General features: G+C 34.2%; 1 protein-coding gene across 1 annotated transcript in view; it reads right to left on the minus strand.

Annotated features, from left to right (window-relative positions):
- The window catches only part of LOC129230161 (multiple epidermal growth factor-like domains protein 8), a 119,828-nt gene that overhangs the window by 18,178 nt on the left and 74,805 nt on the right, over nucleotides 1–26,845 (minus strand). The window contains exons 23-27 of the mRNA XM_054864563.1: nucleotides 21,427–21,574; nucleotides 16,667–16,919; nucleotides 8,748–8,889; nucleotides 5,462–5,663; nucleotides 4,185–4,399 (exon numbers count right to left, since the gene is read on the minus strand). Of these exons, the coding sequence (XP_054720538.1) occupies nucleotides 4,185–4,399; nucleotides 5,462–5,663; nucleotides 8,748–8,889; nucleotides 16,667–16,919; nucleotides 21,427–21,574 (960 nt within the window). The remainder of the gene's footprint in view (nucleotides 1–4,184; nucleotides 4,400–5,461; nucleotides 5,664–8,747; nucleotides 8,890–16,666; nucleotides 16,920–21,426; nucleotides 21,575–26,845) is intronic.

Here is a 26,845-nt window from a genome sequence, read left to right on the forward strand (position 1 = left end):
GAACAAAATTTATAGATAACTAGCTATACCCGACGCGCGTTGCTACGCCAACAAAAAAATACATCATTATACTGATTTTCATGACAATCGGTTGAACGGGGCAGAAGTTTACATCATTATACTGATGTAACACCTGTCTAAATCGCGTGTCTAAAAGTCCCGATTAGCTTACTATACCAAGGCTTCACTCGATAAGCGTCTTATAGAAACACGTATCAAGTGAAGCCGTGACTATACTCAAATTTTGTACTCGCGCAGTTTGCAAGATCAATCAATTGCTAAAAATATCAAATAGAAAAAGTTTTAAATCCCCCCGTTGCATGAAAAGCCATAAAACAATAAAGAAAGAATTTATTTGTTCAAACTCAAGAAAAATGGCAACAGCTAACTTCTTATCAATGAGATCTTTCAAGCGATTTAATTTCTGCAGCCGATATTTTTATTCGTATTTATCCAATGGATTGTGACTTAAATTGGAATAAAAAAGGAACTATCGATCGGATTTTTTTCGAACTGGTCTATAAACATTCTCAGTACCAAAAATAACAAACGGTGAAAGTTTCAGCCAAATCTGCCGGTAGTTTTTGAGTTCATGGATGACATACAGACAAACATTCATTTATATATATATAGATAATATGATAATAGTCATTTTCTGGAAATGGATCAACAATGTAATGACGTTCACTTAAAGTTTTTACTGCCATAATGCAATTATTTGTTACAAAAGTTTATAATTCGTTTGTGTCAGCGATAGTCTACAAAATAATGTTAATGCTTGACTAACTATTTATGCTTTAAATAAATCAGGAATAGTATATATTTGAATCGATATTTTTCTCGCAGCGGACATTATTAACGTTTAATATTACTTTTGGTTTTTATTTTTAAGTCTTATATAAGGGGCAATCTTCTAATCTTTCGTTGGTATGGACCGAAATATTGTTACAGTGCATTCCACTACAGTGTCCACACACAGACGTGCAATCGAACCTAGCTTTACGACAGATACAGTTTGAAACACTTAATCTTTTCAATTGCAAGATACAAATTGGTGAAGTTCACTTGAAGCAGAGCAATCTTCATGAACTAAGGAATCAGTCTGTTGCATGAAGTATAATGCCAATCCCACTTTTCTGTGGGAAGTTTAAAACCTAACCAAGTTTGAATCTGGTGTTGACCCTAAAAACTGGTGGACATTTTTGTGGTTACTTGCTTTTCACAAACCTATATTCAAACTTGGTTTGGTTTTAAACTTTCAGCAGAAGGATGGGTTTGGAAATATATTTCAAGCAACAGACTGATTCCTAAGATCATGACAATAACCTCTCTGCTCCAAGTGAAATTCTCCTACTAATATCTTGCAGTTGTAAAATATTGTGTTACAAACTGTAGCTGTCGTAAAATTGGGTTCAGTTGTACGTCTATGTGTGAACACTGTAGTGGAATGCATTGTAACAATATTTCAGACCAAGCCAACAAACTGTTAAATGACCCCTTATAACAGAAAAATTGTAGTGCCTTTTTTCTTTTCTTTTTTTTTTTTTTGAATGCAACCTGTTTCTCAGAAACGAGTTGCTACATAGTCTAACATTTCTCAAAACAACGGTTCACACTGATCAGTTTCATGGGCCGGATGTGAGCCGTGGGACATAGTTTGGGCACTACTGGTTTATAATGCAAGAAGTGAAATAAAAAAAGGCATACTCCGGTATCATCATTAGTTTTCAAGCTGTAAGTGTATATCATAATACTGCTATTGCAATGTTTCGGACTGGGCGGGTGGGGGGGGGGGGGGGGAGAAATGGGGGGGGGGGACTTTGTGTTTTTTTAGTGTATACTTAGTATACCAACATCTTGAAAAAAAATCAGCTTTCCCCTATTTAGTTGGGACACGAAAAGCGTATAATCACAGTACTGCTCTTGAAATGTTTCGGAGGGGGTGGGGAGGAAAGCAAGAGGGGTGGGGATTGGGGTTTTGTACTTTTTTAAAGGATACATTACGTATTAACATCCTGCCCAAATTCAGCTTTCTCTTAATTAGTTGCGACACGAAAAGCGTACAATCATAGTACTGTTCTTGCTGTGTTTCGGAGGGGGTGAGGGGAGGAGAAAGAGTGGTGGGGGTCGGGACTTCGTGCTTTTTTAAATACATTATGTACTAACATCCTGCCAAAATTCAGCTTTCTCTTAATTAGTTGCGACACGAAAAGCGTACAATCATAGTACTGCTCTTGCAGTGTTTTGGGGGGGGGGGGGGAGAGAAAGAGTGGTGGGGGTCGAGACTTTGTACTTTTTTAAAGAATACATTATGCACTAACATCCTGCCAAAATTCAGCTTTCCCCTAATTAGTTGCGACACAAAAAGCGTATAATCATAGTACCGCTATTGCAATGTTTCGGGGGGGAGCAAGAGGGGGGGGGGGGTCGGGACTTTGTAGCTTTTTAGTGTGTACTTTATGAACTAACATCCCGCCAAAATTCAGCTTTCCCCTAATTAGTTGCGACACGAAAAGCGTATAATCATAGTACTACTGCTCTTGCAATGTTTCGGAGGGGGGGGGGGAAAGCAAGAGTGGTGGGGGTCGGGACTTTGTACTTTTTAGTGTCTACTTTATGTACTAACAACTTGCAAAAATTTAGCTTTCCCTAAATTAGTTGTGACACGAAACCTTTATTGACTGGGCTATTACCAGACAACCTGGTTATCACAGCTAGAGACTGCAGTTTCATTCTTATTAGACTTCTTCAGCCTAGCATAGCGAATTACCAAGATCAAGCAAAATATTCGTAAGCACGTGCAACTTGCAAAAAGAAAAGCTTTGGAAAATCTTGGAAGAGCCGTTTTTTCACAATGTCTTCCCAACTAAAGCTATTGTTGTCTTGCATTTCTGTTTATTGACTGAACTTCTACAAGCTCATTTACATCGTTTTTGACTTGTGGACTTTCTCCTAGCTGCATGTTGTGTGGCAATGGAGTTGATATGACATGGATGGTGGCCACTAAAGTGCAACTGCACATAATGAAGCACAAAAGTTGGAAAGTATTGTGTAAACCAATTTTGAGGTGGAACATTTTTCAATGCAGAAGTTGGTTTGTAGATTAGACGGACATGGGTCAAAAGACAGTGGTCCCTTGTCGGACGTGCTTACATTCATAAGCCTTGAAAGAGGAGTTCCCTCTAATCATTATACACATGCATGCAAAAATTTGCAATTTTTATGCTTCAATAGTCTTGTTTTCATCAACTTAAATTATACAAACTTCTATGAATATTAGGATCTTTTTCCACTTTCAACTACTTTTATCTACATAAAAGTTGAACACATAACCTGATTTGCTCCCAAAATTCTTAAACTTATTCAAAAGCACTTAGTTTTGAAGTTAGTAGAACCATAAACAAAAATAGGTCTTATAAAAGTCCTTATTAATTGAAATATTTCATCTACTGAGATAAAAACAAGTAAAAATGTCTCTTAGCTGTAATTATTAACAGTAATATGTACTACAATCAATTTTTATTTAGTCCCTAGGGAGAAAAGGGTCCTACATTCTAATAAACGAGAGATCCCAAAAAGGGGCCTTTATGGGAACTTTTATAAGTCAAAATTAGGGATGTACTGATTAATAGGCAGTAGTTAATAATTAGCCACTTATCAGATTATTTAATAGCTAATTTTTAGTTTAATCAGCTGAAAACTATTTAATTAAAACTACTTTTGCCTAGAACAAGAAACTAGGCTGAATGAATTTATTACACCTACAAATAGCTTCAAACTGTAGTTGTCACGCCCCAGTTGATTCAAAGTTTTTCCAAATTATATAGTAAGGAGGTAGCCAACACTTTTTTTTTTTTTCAGAAAAATGCAAATGGATAAAAAAAATTATAGGGAAAATTGAAAATAAAACTAAACTTTCAAACGAAAAGGGGGAAAAAAAGACAAGATTTGAGAAATTGGGACTAGGAACTAAAAAAAGGATTGGTTGAGAGCAATGCAGCTGTAAAGAGTGTAGGGTTATTTTCAAAAAAAAAAAAAGAATATTTTGATTCTACAGATTACATCGGAGAATAAAGTCATATGAAACTAAACCTGTTGCTAAACAGACAGGCATGAACCAACTAATAAAAATCTAAGTACCATAACAGGTTCCTTTTAATTTCAGGGAAATTAAATATACTTACAGTTTGTTTGATCTCGCTCCAAAAACATTCATGCCATCCCCCTTCACCACCTTGGCTTTGTAGACAAGAAACACAGGAAGAGTAGTCAGAACATCTTCTGGGGCACTCAAGAGGCGGCATTGAATTTATTAGGAAAGAAGGAGCAGACTGGATCTCTTGCATTACACAAACCCAATTGTATATAGGCTTTTTATTCAAAGTATGAGCAAATCCACCTGTTAGCAGAAAATGTTCATAGATAACTTTTCTTTTAAATATTGCATTATAATCATCTGATCAACAATTATTTTGTACAAACCCGAAACTCTTGAGAATGCAGACAATATTTAAAAAGTAATAATTTAAGACATTGCATCTTATAAAAAAAATTAAAAGAAACCGCAGATAACTTCTAAACTGGTTGTAATAAACTATTACTGAGAACATAGCAGTCTATTTAAACATTTTATATAACAATTATTTTGGCTGTTTTTATTTTCCCCTTAAATTAATGATTTTAATGGTATATTTTTGGAATGAAAACAAAGCAACACACAATTTTAGTTGACATTACATATTATTACAATAAATAAACACTACAAAAGAATTTATTGATGCTATACTAAAGCTATGATTAACAAATTGTTTCACTGACAAATGTTAGTTTTTTTTCTTTTTTCTTTAACCTACCTGAAAACTAGAAATAACAATTTAACATTAAAAAGTAATTTACGATACCTATTTCAGATGTACCAAACTAAATGTTTGAGAATTATAAAAAAAATAAAATAATAATAAAAATTTTTACTAAAGGGCGAGGGAAAATATATTTAAAGCAAATTTCTTTTAATACTGCTAATTTTAAAAGCATTTATTTCTGATTGGATCGAGTTTGTTCAGCACAGGATTTTGTACAAGGAAATTATACATTTGAAGCTTGTCTTTGCTATTTTCAAGTTTTCAATTTTTTAAGTTTTGGTGACAAAATAGCATGAAATATGAAGAACTTTAAATTAACTCTTTGTTTAAAAGTGTATCTTTAAGATATTTAATGCGGCTTATGTAATTGGTGGAGCCAGAAAATGGCACTGATTTTGTTTCAGAAAAAAACTAAATTTCCATTTCATAATATCAGAAACTTTTTTTTATTAATGTTCAATATTTATAATTGCTTATAGAAAAAGCAAATTTAATTATCAAAGTGTTATTGTATGCTTAATCTTTTACAGCACAAAACGGAATTAAAATATTAATGAAAGAAAATATGAGATATAATAATAAAAACTGCAAAAACGTACTAGAACGATGAACCTGTCTGGTCCAAATACACATTCGAAGAGCGTCACACTTTTGACAATCAGACGCAGGACATATCCTCACAGGACAAATTGTAGGATCATCAATAACTTTTCTTGGAATGTTGCAGTCATTTTCATCATCACAAGATGATCCAGCAGCTACGCAGCGTCCGGCTCGACAATTGGCACACCACTGGCATGTCTGTGAAGAATTGTCATGAGGTTAAAATGAGTTGCTTTTAATTGTTCATGAGATAAGATTTAATTGCTTCAACACTCTTTCTAATATTCAACTGAACTTTATAAACAGTACCTTTTGAATCTATGATCCTTGCATAGTTAACACAAGAATTCTGATGCCATTTGCAACTTTTATAATTCTGTACTCTTATTCTGAGACATTTAGAGACTTAGTTTTTGGGTGTATTGTGTGTAATATTGTATTTTTAAACATGAAATATAAAATTCTTAATTCAATAAGTCTGATGAAATAACTTTTACTTAAAATCTAGCAGAATAGTCAAAGTGATTCCAGGTTTGGAAGAACAATTTTTTTCAAATATAACACAACTTCAATCGTAATAACTTACAATAACTGCAACATGTACGCTTTGTGGGCCATAGACATTGGTCGAGAATATCCACCAACATGAATCCTTGGTTCTAATTGTTAGAAACTGTATGTCGCCCACTTCCTCCCCCAGATGATGCTGTTGCCCACAAGCCAAACCAGGAACCAAAGAAATTCTTTAGCTAGAACTTACTCACTTCTCTTTTCCTACTTTTTGTGCAAATAGGTAGTGTTGTGGTTTAATATTAAATTTATCTTTCTTAGTTTAGTATAATGAAGTTGCGTGTTTGTGCATCCGATTACATTCATTAAGGGATACCTCGCATTAGCAGACGAATCTTCCAATATTTTGAATTGGATACTAGATAATTACAGATGAAGAACATATGATATGGAAAGCTGCATGATTCCCTTCACTGCAATAATTTTGAAGTCTCTCTGAAATGGATGAATTGGCAACTTATGTTATTTAATTCTATACTAACATTAGTTTTTTGAAATTGTTCACTGTAGTATCACTCGAAAGGTCTTCCTGCCTTGTAACCAATAATGAAATTTCATAACCAATTCAGCAAGTTATGAGTTTTTTTTTTTTTTTTTTCGATAAGACGATGCCCATTTCAAGGTGTATAAAAATTGCAAGCATTTTTGTTAGTATAATCTTGATTTTTAATCTGCAGGTTTGCGCTTTCTCATGCAGAGGGTTTATCTAATCAAGAACAAAAGTTAGTCTATGACTAAATCTCCCACGGAATTTTTTTCAAGCCAGAACAAACTAAGCACAACAGAGTTTCTTATCAGTTACCTTTGTTAATTGCTAAGAAAGATTTAGCTCACACTGTGGGAGAAGGGCATTACATCCACAGAAAAATAAAGTAATGTTTTGCTTGAAGAAAAATATTTTTTTTAAAAGGTAATCATAATAAAATGACACAAACAAATACAATCCAGAAAAGAAAAATTGATTTCAGAAAATGCAAAGAAACTCATTTTATTGAAAATTATTTTTTAATGCAACTTGATAATTACCAAAATTGGCTGCTTCATTAGCTTTTAGTAGCTTTAAAACAAATGGCAATAGTGTAAAAGAAATTGTGTTTCATCAATATTTTTCCACAAAGCACTGGCAAGGAGACATTAAAATCAGTTAAAATTTTTATCAAAAAAAGTGAAATAGATTGGTCAAAGTGCAGATTTAGTATGTGATAAGGCATGTGTTCTATTGATTGAATCGGCAAAGTTAGATCAGCTGCTTCCTTGGTTCAAGAAAGGCATTGTAGGATACAGAGACACTCTTAACACTTAAAAATTAGGACAAATGTTTTTTTTTTTACTTTTGACAATGCAGTGAAAAAGGCTAAATAACAGCAAGGTCTTTAAACTTTAGGCATTTTGTGTTATGAAGTGGGTAGTGAAGCCAAACGCTTGTACTTCACTGCGACAATTGATGGCTGACAAGAGGTAAAATGGTCTCTTAGCGCAGGTCTGGCCGGACGCTGTGCTAAGCGTCTGGCCAGATTTGGTAACGATTGATGGCATAAAAAGAAAGGAATATAGTCTTCGAGGTAGCATTGGGGCCAGAGATCATCGATGTTAGGCCTCGTGCTTGGATGATTGCGGGAACACAACCATTGTGATGAGAGCTACAAGACAGGCTTAAAAGGCTGTGGCAATGTCTATGAGTCGGCCGTCACGGTAAAGATGTTGAAAGGTGCCGTAAGTCAAGTTAGTGGACATAGCGTCACCACCATAGGTGCACGTGGCCCTTGCTAGGCCTACAGCACTACCGGTCGAACTGTCTACCGCGTACATCTTCGAAAATGGTGTCAGCCACCGCCACTCATTCGTGAACATGCAACGACTCAAACTGGGCAAGAAAAACATTTCTGCGACATTTATTGAGCCGAACAAAACAATGAGACTTACTCATGATCCCGTGTAAACACTGGTGAAGCCTCAAAGTGATGTAACCTAGAAAATTATTTACTGTGTTGTTCTGTTTCAATGTTTTTAAACTGAGCTTGGCCAAGCATCCGTCCTGTCGGTTCATGATAACCAAATAAATGAATCTTGACAAAAATGAGGTAATACATTTCTACAGGTCGCACAAGAGCCAGGGGTAAGTCGTTCCTTTTCTCATTACTTCACAGTCCACATCAAGATCGTGGTCTTCCCTCGACGTGCTGCGGGAACACTTGCATGTTAACTTCCACTAAGATTTTTGGCCATGCGTTCTAATATGTTATAAGGAGGGGCAGGTCATAAACTTTATGGGGTATAACATGTTACCCCAAAATCATGACAGTAGCAAAAAAAGATACTATCACTAAAAGTTTCTGTTGAAAAAATGTCTAAAGTAAAAAGACATATGACCTACAGAATAAAGGAAACTCGCCATTTGTAAGGAGCATTCTCCATTCCACATTGGAAGATCAAACTTTTATCAATTACAACCTAAGTGGGTGGTTCCACACCCACCTAGAGTTGTCTGCTTATGTATTCATTGCTCCAATTTCGAACTTTGCACGGTAACAACATATGATTGCTACAGTAAGTTCATATAAGAGATAAGGAGTTTAAACATAACTAGTGAAATAAAACACCCTTTCAAAAACAGAAATTTTTCTAAAAATTATGGTACTTTAAAATCATTAAAAAATATATAGAGCTAAAAATGTCTTAAACACATTAGGGAAGTATAAAGCACATGCATACCTGTCGAGCTCGTTGATAATAGGGCCAGTAGGTCACACAGTCCGTACATGTTGTGTACTGGTGACAAGACCTCTTTTCGATCCAATCAATATCACAGACTACAGCAGGTTGCACAAACTTCGATTCTTTTGGATTGTAACACCTAAAGAAAGCAATTATAATAATTTCAAAAAGAGTTTATTTTAAAAGTAGTGGAAATTAGCTAATTTTCAATCAAAGGCTTATTTTCAACCTTTATTTAAACCTTTGTTCATTTCTTACTCTTCCCTCTTCAAGGAAAATTCGGTTACATGAACAAGAAACAAAATGAATGCATTTTATACTCTAAATCAGAGCTTTCTAAACAAAGGGGTCTACCGCCCTTAGTAAGGGGTCCGAGACAAACATCGGGGGAAAGTTTTAAAAACATAGCTTTTGCATTCGAAAACACGAGTAGGCAAGAGGAAAAAACCCGAGGAGATTAACAAATTATTATAAATCGCACAGACAGTAAGATTTTTTTTCTATGTGTTTAAGGACAAACAAACTGTTTGGAGTATTGGATAAAATGTTGCTTCAACTTGCTAATTAAACTTAAATTTTCAAGCAATATTTATGTAGGGTATACATTGTGCAGTTAGCACTCACACTAAAATAATTAAGCAAATCTTAATCAGAAATAAAACATTTCTGATTGTAGTGTTCAGTTCTTATAGTGTAACTATGTGAGACAGCCCCCGCCCCCCCCCCCCCCCCCCAGCAACCACAATTTTAAAAAATATATATATTTCACTACACTTTTCTACTTTATGCTGATCAAAACAACTGTTTAAGTACATTTTTCAAACATTTAGCTTCTATTTTTCGTTTGTATAAAATTGGATGAAACAAATTACTCCAAAAATCTAAAAGTAGATAGAGCATAATAGGATAAAATATCAAAATGCATAAACAAAAAAAATTAAAAATAAGGCAAGCAAGAACAAATTACAAAAACAGAAGACAAACTACTAATGAGAAATTTGTAAAACTTCAATGAGTGGCCACTTTTTAGAGCTACCAGCCTCGTTAAGGACCAATTTTCTGGGAAACCGAAATTTCTCCTTCTATCAACTCGATGTTTAAAATCCTCAAGGAGAGACCAGACAACTTTCTGTTAGCGAACAGATCTATCTTTTACAGTCTTTGCATAATAACAAATGATTTTCGTGGGTTAATTTTTTCCGAATAAAGGGCTTGTGACATTTAAGGCTCCTTTGAGGCACTGATGTGAGATTAAGAAGAGAATGTTTAATGTTGTCATTCAGCAGATAGACCCAATGATGCTGAATGATATCATGAAAAGTTTGTGGAGGAGAGTGGGTGGGGGGGAGGGCAAAAACTTTTTAATAATTTAACTGCAGTATGTCTGATTTGAACTGAAATTTGAAAATTAAATCAATTCAAAATGTTCATCATTTTCTTAATTTGTCATTGCTCCTAAAGGTAATTTCAGCAAATAACAGCATTGATAGCAGTTTTAAGTAATTGGTCATTATTAATCTTTTCATTTTGTTTGAAATTGCTTAAGCAATCCAACAGCAAGACTTTTTTTCTTTGTACTGAGAACTCTTTTTTTTTAATGAGCAATCACGATTGCTTATTGTTCTCACTTGACAGTTTTGAATTCCTATGATTTTATTTTTCCCCGCCTCCCTCTGCAGCACCACGGTCGGCCGGCCTCATGATGCTGCTCCTACAGCGAAAACAGTCTCCAGGTTGCGCCGGAGGTCGAAAACAAAATAAGAATAATTGAAGCCCGTCGGTTCCTTAAAAATGCTCCCCAGGATAAACTCCCACAGAGCTAGTGTTAGTGATGATGATAGGCTACAGAATGCATGATCAAGTGAAATTTTTCATGATGAGGAAGAAGGTTGATATATTTATCGATAAACCACGTCAGTGCGGTAACTGTTTTTCCTCTCATCATGTAATCAGCAAATGTAACACTGATAAAAAATGTATAAATTGTGGAGACCGTCACAAAGAGGAAATTTGTCCATTTCCCCCTAAATGTATTAACTGCAGAGAAGCACACCTAGCAAACTTCAATTCATGTCCAAATAGAATTAAGGAAATGGCAGTTATGGAATATAAATGCCCTAACCACCTAAGCATTAGCGAAGCTAAAAGAAGACTTAACAAAGAAAGCTGGTACACGGAGGCTATAAAGAAGAGTGAAGAAAGAATGTATATAACGAAAGAAGAACTTGACAAAGCAATAAGGGATAATATGGAGAAGCTGGAAAGCAGAGTAATGTCAGAGGTTCTGCTTAAATTTATGGAGTTGCAAAAAACAATTGAGGTTGCGATGGAGCAATGTATGATTCAGATAAAGGATAACGTTATGAAGATGATGCAAGGGGTTGTGAATAGTGTGGGGAAAAAAATAAAAGTCAATCAATTGATAAAAGTCTCGACAGGAATATTAGCAAAAGGCAAAAGGGTGATTCTGCCCATCATAACGAGAACCCGATGGAATTTGAGGCCGAAGGGCCAGGTTCTTCCCGGGTTTCATAATGGCTTGTCGTGGACTTTTTGGGTGCATCTTGGTTCTTTTTGTTTCATTTCGGGTTCTTCTGTTTTTTGCTCATGGCGGGTAGCTATTTGATTCAATGGAATGCGAGAAGTATTTCCAACAAGCGTACCTGGCTACACAATAACTATTTTCTTAATGCTGACATTTTAGTGGTCAGGAAACTTTCTTTAAAAAAAGTCAAATTTTCATATTTATGATAAGATTATATTTCGTAGGGACAGGGACAACCGCCCTGGAGGGGGTTTGATCATGGCAATTAATAAAAATATTTCTGCAAAAAAAATTGATCTCCATCTTCCTAGCTCACAAAACAAAGTATTAGGAGTTGAGTGCTTTATTAAGGAAAAAAATTTAAAAATTTTCAATATTTACTCTCCGGCCGGCAAATGGAATACAACATGGCTTAATAACTTCAAACAGTTACTTACACCTCCTTTCCTCCAGGAGACTGTAACATTCACCATACCTCCCTCGGGAGTGAAAATAGCTCCCAAGGTGCCGAAACTCTTATAGACTGGATAACTGACAACAATATGGCTCTTTTAAACTGCTCCACTCCCACGTATTACTCTAATAATAATAAACCGGCTCTCCTTGATCTTACAATAATGTCCTCGGATCTGTACAACCTTTTATCCTACGAAGTTCATCCGAACTCGTTTGATAGTGACCATCACCCCATAAAAATCAATATTCCACATCTTGGGAGCTATAGTCAAAAAATATGGAAAACCAACTGGCAGAATTTCAATAAGGACATCAACAATCATCTTAACAACACAGATAAGCATAATATTAACTCCCTCAATGAGGCCTTGGAAAAAATCCTTTTTGATAATAGCAAAATGGAACCTACCAAAATTAACGGCAACAATCCGTGGTGGAATCGTGAATGCAACTTCCTTCTTGGGAAAAAAGAATGTTTCATCGAATTGCAAAAAAATCCTTAAATTTCGAAGCTTGGAAAAAATATAAACAAACCGGAGCCAAACTAAAAAGATTATTAACTGCCTTAGAAGAAATTTCTGGAATAAGACCATGATCAGGGCAAAGAAAAACCATAGCCTGTACAAAATTATTAAAAGTCTTAACAATCGTACATTCGAAGAAAAAGTTTCCCATTTCATCATCAAAACAAGAGCTGGAGAGCTATATTCACCATTGGACCCAAGCTAATGTGTTTGCATTTCAGTATACAGTCGAGTCCAAACTTATGCGAGGGATGCGTTCCAAGAATCCTCACGTAAGTCGAAATTTCGCGTTGTAGAAAAGGGTACGTGTAAAAACTTTTATAAACGTACGCAATTATTTTAGACACTTGTAAACACCACCTCAAACTTTTAAAAACCATTTCTTAGCTATACATTACTGTTTCTTACATAAAAAATTGAATTTTAATTGTATATTAAATTTTAAAAAAAAGTTTTATTCAACATAAAATACTGCTACAGTGTACAAAATCAATGATCAATGGGAAAGAAAAACATAAAATAAACCAGTACGATACGTAAAGTATGTAGAAAGTAAAACAAATGCACTATAGTTTTACTGTACAGTAGATCCAGTAATGGTATTTGTAACTTAAAAAAGTGAAGATGATGATGATTTATGCGGCGTGATCAAACCGTTGTTCTTATGTATTTTGAAATACATAATACAGTTGCTTCAGTAGTTCTTTTGTAACATTTACACCTATGGGAACACCCCTCTTTCAGGTTTCTTAAATTCACAATACAAGAGCAGCTTCTATTTTTATATTTTTTGCAATTTGATTAGATATTACTCGGTGAACTTTTACGGATTTCCTTTTCTTGATTTTTAGTTGTACATATGGGAGATTCACTCACACCTAATAGTCGTGTTACCTTCGACACATTTTACAGTTGTTCAAACACAGAATCTGTAGCTTTTCTTTAATTGTCAGAAACCTTCTCTTTTTCTTTCTATCTTCACAAAATGAAACAGCGCTCGAGTATCACTATATTTCAATAACTTTCACATTTAGAATGAAGAAAAAATGGAAAATGAGGAATAGTTATTTATGTAAGAGATGTATCAGACTACTACAGTGTGGAAACTTCAGCTCTCAGTGATGCTAAAGGGATGAAAGTCCATTCATGAAAAAAAAAATTAGTAGCCAATAACAAAGACGATACTTACATACCGCGATTCCCTTCCGAAAATTTTCATGTTGCACGCGAGGAATTCGCGTTATGTCTAAAATTCTTCACTGGTGAAAAAAAATCGCTTTATAGCCACTTCGCATAAGTTGGATTGCGTTGTAGCGGGAGTCGACTGTATGCACCAGAAAATTTACATGTTAATTCCCCTGGATTTTAGCAGCAGCTGCAGACCATTCCTTCAAAATAAATGAGCTAAATGAAGCAATTAATAGGAACCGCAATTCGGCCCCTGGGCCGGACAAGATCTCATCTAAAGCTCTTAAAGGGATCAACCAAAACAACTGAATGAAAATTCTCGATATAATTAATAATCTCCGAGAGAAGAGGGAAGTTCCGAACTTATTCAAAATTGCGCATATTATTCCAATTCCCAAAAAAGGGAAGAGCAGAGATGACACTCAATCCTACAGACCCATCTCTCTTACATCTACCTTTGCCAAAACTATTGAAAGAATGATCCTGTCCAGATTAATTAATTTTAGTATACAAATGAACATTTTTCCCCCAAACCAATATGGATTCCTGCCATTCAGAAGTTGCGAAGTCATTCTTACTGCGATTCATCATGAGATTTTTAGAGCTAGAAATGAAGGTCTATACATTTTTTTGGTTGCGCTTGATCTTAAAGGTGCTTACAACTCGGTCTGGCATGATGGGCTGATCTGGAAGATGTTCCGAATTGGCATTCATGGCAAGACCGAGCACTGGATCTATAATTTCATTACCAATAGGTACACGCAAGTCCGACGGAGAGGCAAGTTATCTTCCAAACTGATGTATTCCAGGGGTGTTCCTCAAGGATCGATCTTAAGTCCTTTTCTTTTCCAAATTTATATTCATGATCTCTGCCAACTATTCTTCAAAAATGTCAGGTATTTCACGTATGCCGACGACATATTTTTAATGGGTTCTGGCCCTGACAGTCCAAAATTATATACAAGAGGTCCTAGTCCAAGTTCATTCATGGTGCAAGACATGGCACATAGAAATAGTGCCGGAAAAATGAATTGCTATAAATTTTTCAAATAAAAAGAAGAAACCTGACAGAAGACTAGCCATTAATAATACTTCAATTGACTGGAGGGAAGAGGCTAGAATTTTGGGTATTTACTTTAATAATAATTTAACCTTAAGTTCCCATATTAATTTCCTATCACAAAAAGTGCTCAAGTACATCACAGTTTTCAAAGTAATTGCATCCAATAGATGGGGAGCCACGTCCAGAGACCTTATTAATATTGCTAACAGCTGTATCAAGAGTATTATTAATTTTGGATGCCATATATACTCCTCGTGCTCCAACACTAACAAGAAGAAAATTGATATAATGTACCATACAGCCATTTGGATTGCTACCTGACTTCCCAGGTTTACTCCTATCCCTGTTTTGCTGATGGAGGCCAAGGTTATGGCTTGCAACCTAAGCCAGGACCTATTGTCTGAAATCTTTTACATCAGACAAGTTGCCAATGGAAATTATTCACCCGTAAGGAATATGCTACTATCCTATGAAATCAAAAAGGTTCCTGCCATATTCGGGAAAACCCCTCTAGGTATATGGAAAAAGAGCCTGTTACAAAACCTCAACATATACTCAAGCCAACTCATTCCTCTTTGTGTTGCGGTCACAGTCAATCTTGAAAATACTAAAATCAAAGTCAGATCTCTCCCTTTTCAAGATGCTAATATGCCTCGTCATCTCATTAGTAAAGCTTTCAATGAATACAGCAATGCCCACTGGTCAAATTGCCAAGTTATCTCATCAGATGCTTCCAAAACAAGTAACTCTACTTCCATCGGCATTTATAACACACGGTCAAGGGAAAAATTTCTAATGTGAACTCAATATTCATGGCAGAAGGGCTCGCACTTTGGCTGATCACCAGCAGATTCGGAAATTCTGGAAGGAAAGTAGTTTTCCTAACTGACAGTTTGTCAATTCTAACCTCACTTAAAGGAGCCAATAATAAATCCCCTCATATTATAACAATGATTTGCCAAGCGATAAACAAACACACAAATAGCGGACACGTCTTCGAATTCGTCTGGACTTCTGCTCATGTTGGAATCGAAGCAAACGAAATTGCCGATAGTTTGGCTAATCAGGGACATGGGGAAAATAAAATTCTTAATTGGATTTCGTCCAAAGACCTCATTTAAAAACAGAAGACAAAATTCCATGACAGAATGATCTCGAGTTGGAACAGTTCAAAATATTCTGCTAATTATAACCACTTGAATGGCTACAAGAACAGTGCACACCTGACACTTAAAAAAACAGATATGAAGATGTCCTTCTTTCTAGAGCCGGTACCCGCACAACTTTCACGAAACAAAATCTTTTTCGCATCAAGCTAAGTAACTCCCCCTTGTGCTTAACTTGCAATATAACACTGTGGACCACACGCTCCTAGTTTGTAGGAAGTATCACAGAGAAAGAGATTGTTTACGTGCATGCATGGGGTGTGTCCCCTTGTCCTTTTCTTATATTTTCTTTGCTGCTCAAGGCTCCAAACGCTTGCCGTCATGTCTCTTGGCCTTTCTCTTGGCTATCAATCTTTGATTTTCGTTGCTCCCTCGCTCATGGCTGTTTTCAAGCCATGTTCCTTCCCTTTCCTGTTTTCTGTTCTTTTGTTGTTTGGTTTGGGCTCTCATTCTGAAGCCTTGCATGATTAACATTTCTCCCTGGACTTTGTTTTCCAGTTTATATTGGCAAGTGGCCAACTGTCATTTAAGTATGTTTCACTCTTTTTAGAAGACAAAGAACTTTTACGGATCAATAGAGATAAAGTCACTTGTTGGAGTGCAACATATACCTCATATAAAGAAGAAAAAGAAGGAGAAGAGGTTGCGTCACTTACTTGCCTACCTTTACACATACACCTACAAACACAAACATATACAGACACCAACACACATAAACACATACACACAACTACCCTCACACACATACACCTACACACACGCATACATACAGACACCTACACATACACCCTACTACCCACACACAAACACACGCCTACATACACACACACTCGTGATTGCAAAAAACATAATTTGAATTCAAAATGTCAAAGTTCAATTTTTTTTTTTTTTTTTTTTTGCCCAGAAACGTTGTGAGCGCTTCTGAGAAAATTCACTAATTTACGATCATCAATTAAATTATGGAGTTAACTTACCTGCTTTCCACATATTTATCTTGTGCATAACAAAAGGATTGATTCATCCCATTATCAAAAAGTGAACAGAAAGCACAGCCAGTCTGCTGAATGCATCCAATACGACTTGTTGAATACAAAGCACAAATGTCACTAGGTAGGGTTAGTTTCAAGAGACTTCCTTCAGTTCCACCATAAAAATAGATTTCTTCATCAGCTATAGCAGCTGAAGCGCCATTTAATTGTTTTGGCCAATTGCCGACAACTTCTATTCCTGTAAAAAATTAGGAGGAAAAAATATAAGGGAAGGCTAACATGGATTCTTTTTTACATAAATACACAACTCTGAAAGTATGAAGTATGAAGTGAAAAGGGGAGCACTTGAAACCAACGCGAGCACCAAGACCACAGATCTATTGTACTATCCCCGCTTATGCTACTAAAGGAGCCCAGTAACAGAAATAAATCTCAGCAGTTGCCTAAACGAAATTTTAGGCAGTTCCCCGGGATCTACATAGTGGTATCCCAAGTGCTTAAATCTTTATACAGAGTAGAAGTCACATTCACATAGCACATGAATTGAGCTTTCATCAGCCATATGACATCCTCTACATGAAGGGTTGTCGGTAACACCCATCAGATTAAGGTGCCCATGTCAAATCAACCAAAAAAAAATTATTTTCAAATTTACCATCTCAGATTTTCATGAAAATTTCAGGGATTATACTGTTTGACATTCTAAATTCAGATCTACTTTTTTAAAAAATCTATCTTTTTTGGTAAATGAGTTATTAATTTTTTAAATGTGTAAAAACTCACGTATTTTTACTCATCTGTTGTGCTTAAAAATGCTACAATTTTAGTTCTATGGGGTCAATACAGTTGGTTAACAGCTCATTTTAAAGAGAATTGCATGAGCTTTAATTTGACATACAACTTGCATATTTCTCTTAAATTTTTAATATATTTTTTTTTAATTTTAAAATTTAAATTTTTTTAAAGTTAGTGTCTTAAAAAATATATGTTTTTTAATATGTTTTAATAAATACATCCTAAAAATTTCAGAGTGGGGACATGATGGGATCAGCAGTTATAGCAAATAATGCAATGGTGCTACTTAGCATTTTTGTTTAAAAATTAAAAAAACAATAAATAAATAAAAATACTTTTTTAGATGCACAAAACTATTTTTAACAATTTAAATTTATTTCAAAATATACATGTTTTTGTTTTTTTAATAATATTATAAACATTTTGTAGTAAAACTATGAATAGTTCAATTAATTAAAAAACCTTTAAATTTCAAAAAAATCTTAAATTTTGGTTATCTGAATCTTTTGGTAAACAGAACTAGCACAGAAACTTCGAGGACGTAATTTTGAAATGTATAAACACAAAGTAGAATTCGATACATAAAAATACCTAAAGAAGCCTAGAGTGCCAAACCAGTTTGTTTGGCACTCTAGGCTTCTTTAAGAGGTTTTCCACCTCCAGCTCAGTCACTCCTATGCCGGGCTGATGAGTGCTAATAAGCACGAAACTGCAGTCCTCGGCTGGAATTGACTGAGCTGGCGGTGTATTTTATGCAAATAATTGAGTTCCTAAAACTTCAGTGATCTTAGTTAATTTTGTCTGGGGGTACTTCTTTTCACTAAGACGAACATTTTTTTTTATGGGAGTTTCATCAATTACTCCAAGACTTTCATTTAAAATTTCAATAGCTTTAGACTTTTCTGGAGTTGAAATTTCAGTCTCATGATCTGTTTCACTCAGAGCTTCATCTGAACTTTCTTTATAATCTGAGGTACCTAAGGTAATTTTTGTACAGCTTTGCAGCAAGTATCACATATTTTATAGCATTCAATTACTTCCTTATGATGCTTTGATACATTATTACTCACAGTTCTTAAATTTTTCTTGTAATAGTCATGTACAGGCTTCTTAAATGGATTGCAGCAGTACAAAGAAATAAGTTTTGAAGTCCCTGCTTCAGTCATGTTTTTTTTTTTTCTTTAAAGCTTGGTTAAAAGGTCATTATTAAATTCCAATAAGCACTCTTGAAAATTTGCACAAAAATCTTTTAAAATAATCAACTTTTATAACTATTAAAATACGAGAACATCTATTGAAAAACAAACAATTAAGCAAAATTTTAAAAAGCACAATTATCAATACATTAAACACAACCTACTTTACTATTTGAAAGCCAGAATAAGAATGAACAGCTTCCTTCAGCTATTGGACTTAATGCGTCACACACCTGTTTGAACATGTCAGGGAGTGTTTCAACACGTGTGTAAACAAGCTGCTGCATGATCAGCCTGTTCTTTAAATGGTTTTAATGCATTTCATTTTCAATTATATTTTAATTTATATTATAATTTTGAAATAAAATGTTGCCAAATTAGAAATTGCTTAGTTAAAAATAAAATTAAAAAATAATTTTAAAGAAAATTTAAAATAAAAGTAATTTTAAAAAGTAAAAGAAAATAATCTAAAAAAATGTCTAATAAAAAAAACACACACGCACACACACATATATATATATATATATATATATATATATATATATATATATATATATATATATATATATATATATATATATATATATATATATACATAAAAGTGTCATTGCATTATTTGCTATAACTGCTGATCCCATCATGTCCCCACTCTGAAATTCTTAGGATGTATTTATTAAAACATATTAAAAAACCTATATTTTTTTCAAAATTTTTAAAATACACTAACTTTACAAAAATTTAAATTTTAAATTTTAAAAAAATATTAAAAATTTAAGAGAAATATGCAAGTTGTATGTCAAATTAAAGCTCATGCAATTTTCTTTAAAATGAGCTGTTAACCAACTGTATTGACCCCATAGAACTAAAATTGTAGCATTTTTAAGCACAACAGATGAGTAAAAAAATGTGAGTTTTTACACATTTAAAAAATTAATAACTCATTAACCAAATTTAGAATGTCAAACAGATTTAGAATGTCCCTGAAAGTTTCATGAAAATCCGAGATGGTCATTTTGAGTGATTGGTTGATTGGTTGACATGGAATGACCCCTATTAAGAGAGCAGTGTCCAGTTAGTAACGCAACAGACTTCTTGATCTCATTCCTGCTCAAGTTAAGCAGTTCCTTGGACCTGAGGCAGGGAGAGTGCTGGTTCAGAGTCTTGGCCTGTCTTTGAGACTCATATACATATATACATTATATATTCGAAGTAAATTGTAGTATAGATATTGTACAATCTTGTTAGTGCAAGTTCATCAGAAAAAACCTGGATCAGTCTCAGTAAAATAAAGTTAAAAAAAACTATTTCAAAAGCACTGCAATTTTTCAAGTACTGTTTATGCTTCAAAAAAACCTTTTAGTGAGATATCTTAAATTTAAAAATTCAAACTGAATTAACCTTTTAAGCGCCAATGTTCCCAAATGGGAACATCAACTTTTAAAAAAAAAATTGTAAAAAAATAAAGTTTCGCTTGTAAGGACTTAATTTTATTTCTATTTATTGACAAAAATCGACCTGATTTGAAATTTGAAATACCCTAATTTAAAATTACTGTTTTCTACAAAAATTCACAAAAATGTGCTTTGTTACCGATTTTCAGAGACAGATTAAAAAATGTATAGATTTTTTTTTTAATGCTTAAGCATTTTGATATTCTAGAGCATGCCCCCCCCCCCCCCCGCCTCTCCAAGCTACGGCCCGCAGGCCGGATCCGGCCCGCGAGCAGATTTTGTCCGTCCCCTGGGAAGCCTACAAACTTTTTTTTTTCCCTTTCGAAACAGAGACAGTCTCGTTCGAAATATAATTGAGACTTCATTTGTATTTTCCAATAATTATTTAAAATCTTTTTACCGTTATTTTAATCGTTTGTTAATCAGCTTTTACCGTTAACTACGAGTGCAGCACCCATCTCTCTTTTTGCTCTTTCCGAGAACAAATCTCTTTTCTCCGTGCCAAATTCTCCTGCATAAATAACAAAACTGTAGCCATAGCAAGCGTAAAGCATATTCCATTAAAAGTCTTAGTAAAAAACTTAACATAAAACGCCAATGTTCCCAACTTAACGTAAAACGCCAATGTTCCTAAACGGGAACATGCCCAAAATATTAGATAAAAAAATTTTTCTCAAAAATTTCTACTTGCATTGTGTAAAGTGATGTCTAACAGTCCTATTTTTATGAAGTAATTCAATATTTTACATTTGGAACATAGAGTGGCGTTTAAAGTTTTAAGTAACTGAGTATGAATTAAAAACTTTTCACTGACGATAGGACCATAATATAAGGTTAAGAAGAATATAAGCTGTAAGCTATCATCCATAAACAGGGCTACAGCAGAACTCAAGCAAATACTGACAGCCCATAGATAATCTTAGCTATAATGATAGGACATCTGTCTTAAATTCGGACATGACCATTTCAAACTGATGAACCCACAACAAGAGAGAAACTGCAGTCTGGAGATGATGTAACTGGGCTGTTGGTATGCTTCAAGAAATAGACACAAAAAAATTTTGAAAAAATTAATAGTTCTGTTGCATGCATTCCATTTCTTATTACTTATCACTACTGGTATCTATTGGAGAAAAATTGCTTTATTTTTTAATTTCAAGCAGTTCAATAATCATTCTTTATTGCTTTCAGAATTCAAGAAATTTTGATTTCATATCATGAAAAAAATCAACAGTCAGCTGTCAAACTATTCTCTAAAATATTCTAGGAACAATGTTTGAAAAAAAGAACAAAAATATCATACCCTCATCAGTCAGTGGAATCCATAAATTACAAGAAAATGTATAAGCAAATGGTTGAATCGAGTCTTCAAAACTGCTGGTGCCTCTGCCACCAATGACAATCAAATAGTTATCAGTTACTACAGAAGAATGAAAATATCTAGGTAGGGGCTAAAATAAACAAAATATAAAATGAATTAAGTTAACAACACAATCAAGAACAGATTTTTAAAAAAATCTCTATAAAAGAGTTCCACTAGTTGCTTCTATAAAACATTGTTTCAAAGATTAAAATTTACGGCAGTTTTAGACACTAAGTTCAGAATGTTCACACACACACAAGACTGATCTTTCTCGATATTAAATCTTCATTCAAAAAATTGCCAAAGTAATTGCATTGAATGACATTAAAAACATTAACATTCTTTTTATTTGAATGAACATTGACAAAATTTTTGAATTTTGCTAATGTTCTTACCCATTTTTATGAGCCAAGTTTTTTTTTTTCCCCCTACTTTATTCTTTATTAATCGCAATTAAAGCAATGCAGAAAATCAATACTTTTGGGCCTAAAAAAAGAAAAGTTCATGCAATATTACGGAAGAAACTAAAACTGCCGAAGGGGTCATGGCTTTTTATGTAAGTTACAGTTGCATATGCCTACCTAAACAGGAGTCATGACCTTTGGAAGGTCAGGACAAATTCTTCATGCATCTGGCACTAACAGGGGTGCCCACAGAGGAGGGGGGGATTATGGCACAAGGTGCGCCATCAAATTTTTGGGGGAGATTTTTTTTTTTTTCGAAAATGAAACTTTTGGAGGAAAGAGAAATATATAAATTTATTCAACGAGATGCAAGAATAATGCTTTTTTGACATACACCTTCCAAAATTTAGTAGCCGTGTCTCTTTTTCAAAGACCACCTTAGTGATGGGAATATGTGTTGCAAAAAAGGTTCCGATGGTTTGATTTCATTTTAATATATCATGATTTCTATGGAGTGAGTACAATGCTGTATGATGAATACGTCTAACAGCAATGAAGAGGGGATCGAAAATGTTATATATAAAACATTTTTAATATCTTTTTTGTTTTTGTAAGAATTTTGACACAATATGCTCCGGCCTTTCGTGAATTCATCAAAAACGAGAAAAATCAATAAACTAAGTTTTAAAATATTTTTTTTTAGCTCTTGACTGGCCAATATCAATATACTTTCTTTACAAACAAGTTTTGAGTTTTTTAAAGAATATTTCCTTTTTTTTTTTTTTTCATATTTTGTACCTTTTTCTACTTTCTTCTATATCTAAAATAGAGAAAAAAGTATTGGATTCGTGCAAATTTTCGAATTTCAAATTTTGACAGATTCGAACGTTTTGAGGTGTGCTGAGTCCATTTCAACTATTTTTGGAAAATGTCTGTCTGTCTGTGTGTGTGTGTGTGTCACGTCTGTGTGTGACCAGTTTTTTGTAGCCGCTCTACAGCAAAAACTACCACATGAAATCGAACGAAATTTGGTACACATATGTGCCGCTATGTGAACTTGTGCCCATTGGTTTTTGGCGCGAATTCCTCCAAGGGGGGTGGAGCAATGGGACGTTTTTTGAGTTACGTGTGCTTGCTATTCCTCAGGAAGTAACTGGCGAAATCAAACAAAATTTGGTCCATATGTTGCCATTAACAGGAACAGGTGCTGATTCAAGTTTGGTGTCAATAACTCAAACGGGGGTTGAGCTTTAGAACGTTTTTTGTCGTCAATTGTGACTGCTGTATCTCAAGAAATAATGAACGGAATGAAAGAAAATTTTTTTGACAAGTAGTTCTAAGTGGGTATAAGAGCTGATTTTATTTTGGTGTCAACAGCTAAAAAGGGGGGGGTAGCGCAATCGCCCGTTCTTTTTTTCCATTGTGAGTGCCCTATCTCAAGAAGTAATGCTACGTTCTGGTTGAAATTTGGAATTTATGTGAATCCATATGTAAACAGGTTTTGGTTCAATTTTGTCGCCAATCGCTCCAAGAGATGTTGATTTTTTTTTTTGAATAAAAACAGCTTTATTAATGCAACAATAAGAAAGATAAATCGTAATAGATTGTCGTCTGCATATTTCTCATGATTTTAATTGTATGGAAATGATCGGAAATATTATCTCAATGACTTAAAATTCTTAACTGTTGCCATCTTATGTTTGTTAACAAATAAAATATTTGTAATTAATTCAAGCAAGGCTTTTAAAATAACTTTCAATTTTCGCTCTTTGCTTTGCTTTTGCAATAATTCAGACATTGGGATGGTCGTTAAGCTTTTGCATGTGTAATTTTGTTTTTGTTGGGAATATTGCTTCCTCGTCAAGCAAGGGGAGGGATCAGTAAAAAAAAAAAGAAAAATATAGAAGAAAGTTTCGTGATGGCCACAACATACTAGTTAAAATGAGTTTTTAAAATTTACCATTATATGATCTTTACCAAACTTTCAAAAATGTTGGACTCTGCTGATGGAAGCAGAGGTCGAAATTAGCATCAGCTACTTAGGTGCCATTGGCAACCAATATTTTTTTCTTAGGTGCCGTTATGCTTTACTTGGTTGCAATTTGCAAATGCGTTCAATAACATGCTGAAATTTATACTAAACTATAATATGCATGAAAACAAGCTGATATATATGTACAATACATTAAAATAATGCATTTTGAAATCACCTGCTAAGTTTATACAAGTATCATAATTACTATTAACTTAATTTAGTGACATAAAACCAAAAAAAAAAAAAAAAAAACAAATTCTAGATTTTAAAAGTATTAAAAATATTGACAAGATGCAAAAGGATTGCAATCTCGAACACGATACGCAATTTTCCACAAAGTACAAGTTTAGTACGTGAAATACACCGCCAGCTCAGTCACTTCCAGCCGAGGACTGCAGTTTCGTGCTTATTAGCACTCATCAGCCCGGCATTCTTTCCTATGCCGGGCTGATGAGTGCTAATAAGCACGAAACTGCAGTCCTCGGCTGGAAATGACTGAGCTGGCGGTGTATTTCACGTATTTCTGCTTTAGCCCTGGTTAATGGGCGGTAATTTACTGAATATACAAGTTTAGTGTTGGAATGATTTCGAAAATAAATTTATTCATTAAAAAGAAAAACAAATGCAGAAAATAAGTTAATCTGAAGTGGCATGCGACTAATTGTCAAAAAATATTAATATATTTACAAGATGCAAAAGGATTGAAAGGTCAAAAGCGAGAATACACTCCCGCAAAGCACGTGCTCATTGTCCGCATGTTTTGAAAAAAATAATATATTATAAATTAAAATAAAAAAGAAAATAAGCTAACCTAAAGGTAGCATATGTAAAAACGAATTCTAGATTTTAAAAGTATTAAAACATTGACAAGATGCAAAAGGATTGCAATCTCGAACACAATACGCAATTTTCCACTAAGTAAAAACAAGTTTAGTGTTGGAATGATTTTGAAAAATTTTTATTCATTTAAAAGAAAAACAAACGCAGAAAATAAGTTAATCTGAGGGTCATGCGACTAACTGTCAAAATATTAATATATTTACTTACAAGATGCAAAAGGATTGAAAGGTCCAAAACGAGAATAAATTTCTCACAAAGCACGTGCTCATTGTCCGCATGTTTTGAAAAAATAATATATTATAAATTAAAATAAAAAAGCAAATAAGCTAACCTAAAGGTAGCATATGTAAAAATAACTTCTAGATTTTAAAAGTATTAAAACATTGACAAGATGCAAAAGGATTGCAATCTCGAACACGATACGCAATTTTCCACAAAGTAAAAGTTTAGTGTTGGAATGATTTCGAAAATAAATTTATTCATCAAAAAGAAAAACAAACGCAGAAAACAAGTTAATCTGAAGTGTCATGTGTCCAATTGCCAAATAATATTAATATATTTACAAGATTCAAAAGGATTGAAAGGTCAAAAGCGAAAATAAACTTCCCGCAAAGCACGTGTTCATTGTCCGCATGTATTGAAAAAATAATGTTATAAATTAAAATAAAAAAGAAAAAAGCTAACCTAAAGATAGCATATGTAAAAACAAATTCTATATTTTAAAAGTATTATAATATCGGCATGATGCAAAAGGATTGCAATATCAAACACCGGAACTATTATTCCGAGAAGAACGTGTTCAGTATTGAAAATTGCATTTATGATGTGTTTTGAAAAACAATTAAGCGCAGTTTAATAAATATCTTTAAAAATAATAATAAAAATAAAAAAAGCGAATGAACCGCTTGCACTAATCAACGAGAAAACAAATTATTGTTTCGAATCTTGCAGTAGGACAACCATCGATGAATCCAGTATCTTCTTTTTTTCCAAAATCTTTACAGACTTTACATACCATCAGGTCTTCACCCTTTCTTTCCAACCAAGAAGACTGCTTTTGCCACTTGATGAAAGTGGCAGCGTTGACACTTTACCGTGTACATTTAGAGGTCGCATCTACTTCGTCATTATTTTTTTCTATTTCGACTTCATCGGCAATCCTTGGCCGTTTATTTCTGCTAATATTTAGTGGCGTAAAATATGACTTTAAGTTACGTTTACTCATATTTTCAACAACTAAAAAATGATGGTAGCGATGATTAAAAAAAAGAAAGAAAAAAAGATGAGCGAAATCCTCTGTGAAAAAAAGGAATCCTCGTGCTCGCCGTGCGTTCGTGTTACGACGGGGGGTCGAACTTGAAACATGAAAAAGATCAGACTATCTGCTCAAACAACCCTGAGATGCGTCCGGTTTTGGAGGGGTGGGGCGATCGGGGGTAAACAACACTAAGGGAACAAAGGGGAGAAAAGATTACTCCAGAAAGAGGAGGAATGGAGGGGTGTGCTTGCGATGACACTGGCTGCTACAGTTCGCGGGCGAAGCAAGGGGGGGGGGGGGAATTGTTCAAGCTTTTCCGACTGAAAGCGATACTTCCAGGAAATTTTCCGCGATCGCAACGCACGCAGATGTTTTTGGAGACAATAGGGGGAAAGCTAGGCGTCACAGTGACGACTACGTTTCAAATCGCGGTCGTCAAAATGAAATTTACAGTTGCAAAATACGACTAACGACCGCTAATTTCGAGCACTGGATGGAAGTAGAGCAGTTTGATATCTTATGTTACCTATTTTTCATAAACCATTTTTACTTTCTTCAATATCTATAACATAAGTTTTCTATCCATGAAAATTCTCGAATTTTGTATGCTCAATAGATCAATAAGTTTGACCATTTCCAAAAAATATATATCTTTGTATGTGTTTGTGAGACCAATTTTTGGTAGCTAAGCGTATTTAGGACTGAAAATTCAAAAAAAATCTTTCAGAAGAACACACCTTCACCATCATTAAAGACTCTTAAATTTTGTTTTTAGAACTCAATTTCAAAAAAAAATGTCACAGTAAAATCGTGGATTCCTTC

Source organism: Uloborus diversus, chromosome 9, assembly GCF_026930045.1.
Source record: "Uloborus diversus isolate 005 chromosome 9, Udiv.v.3.1, whole genome shotgun sequence".
Classification (NCBI taxonomy): domain Eukaryota; kingdom Metazoa; phylum Arthropoda; class Arachnida; order Araneae; family Uloboridae; genus Uloborus; species Uloborus diversus.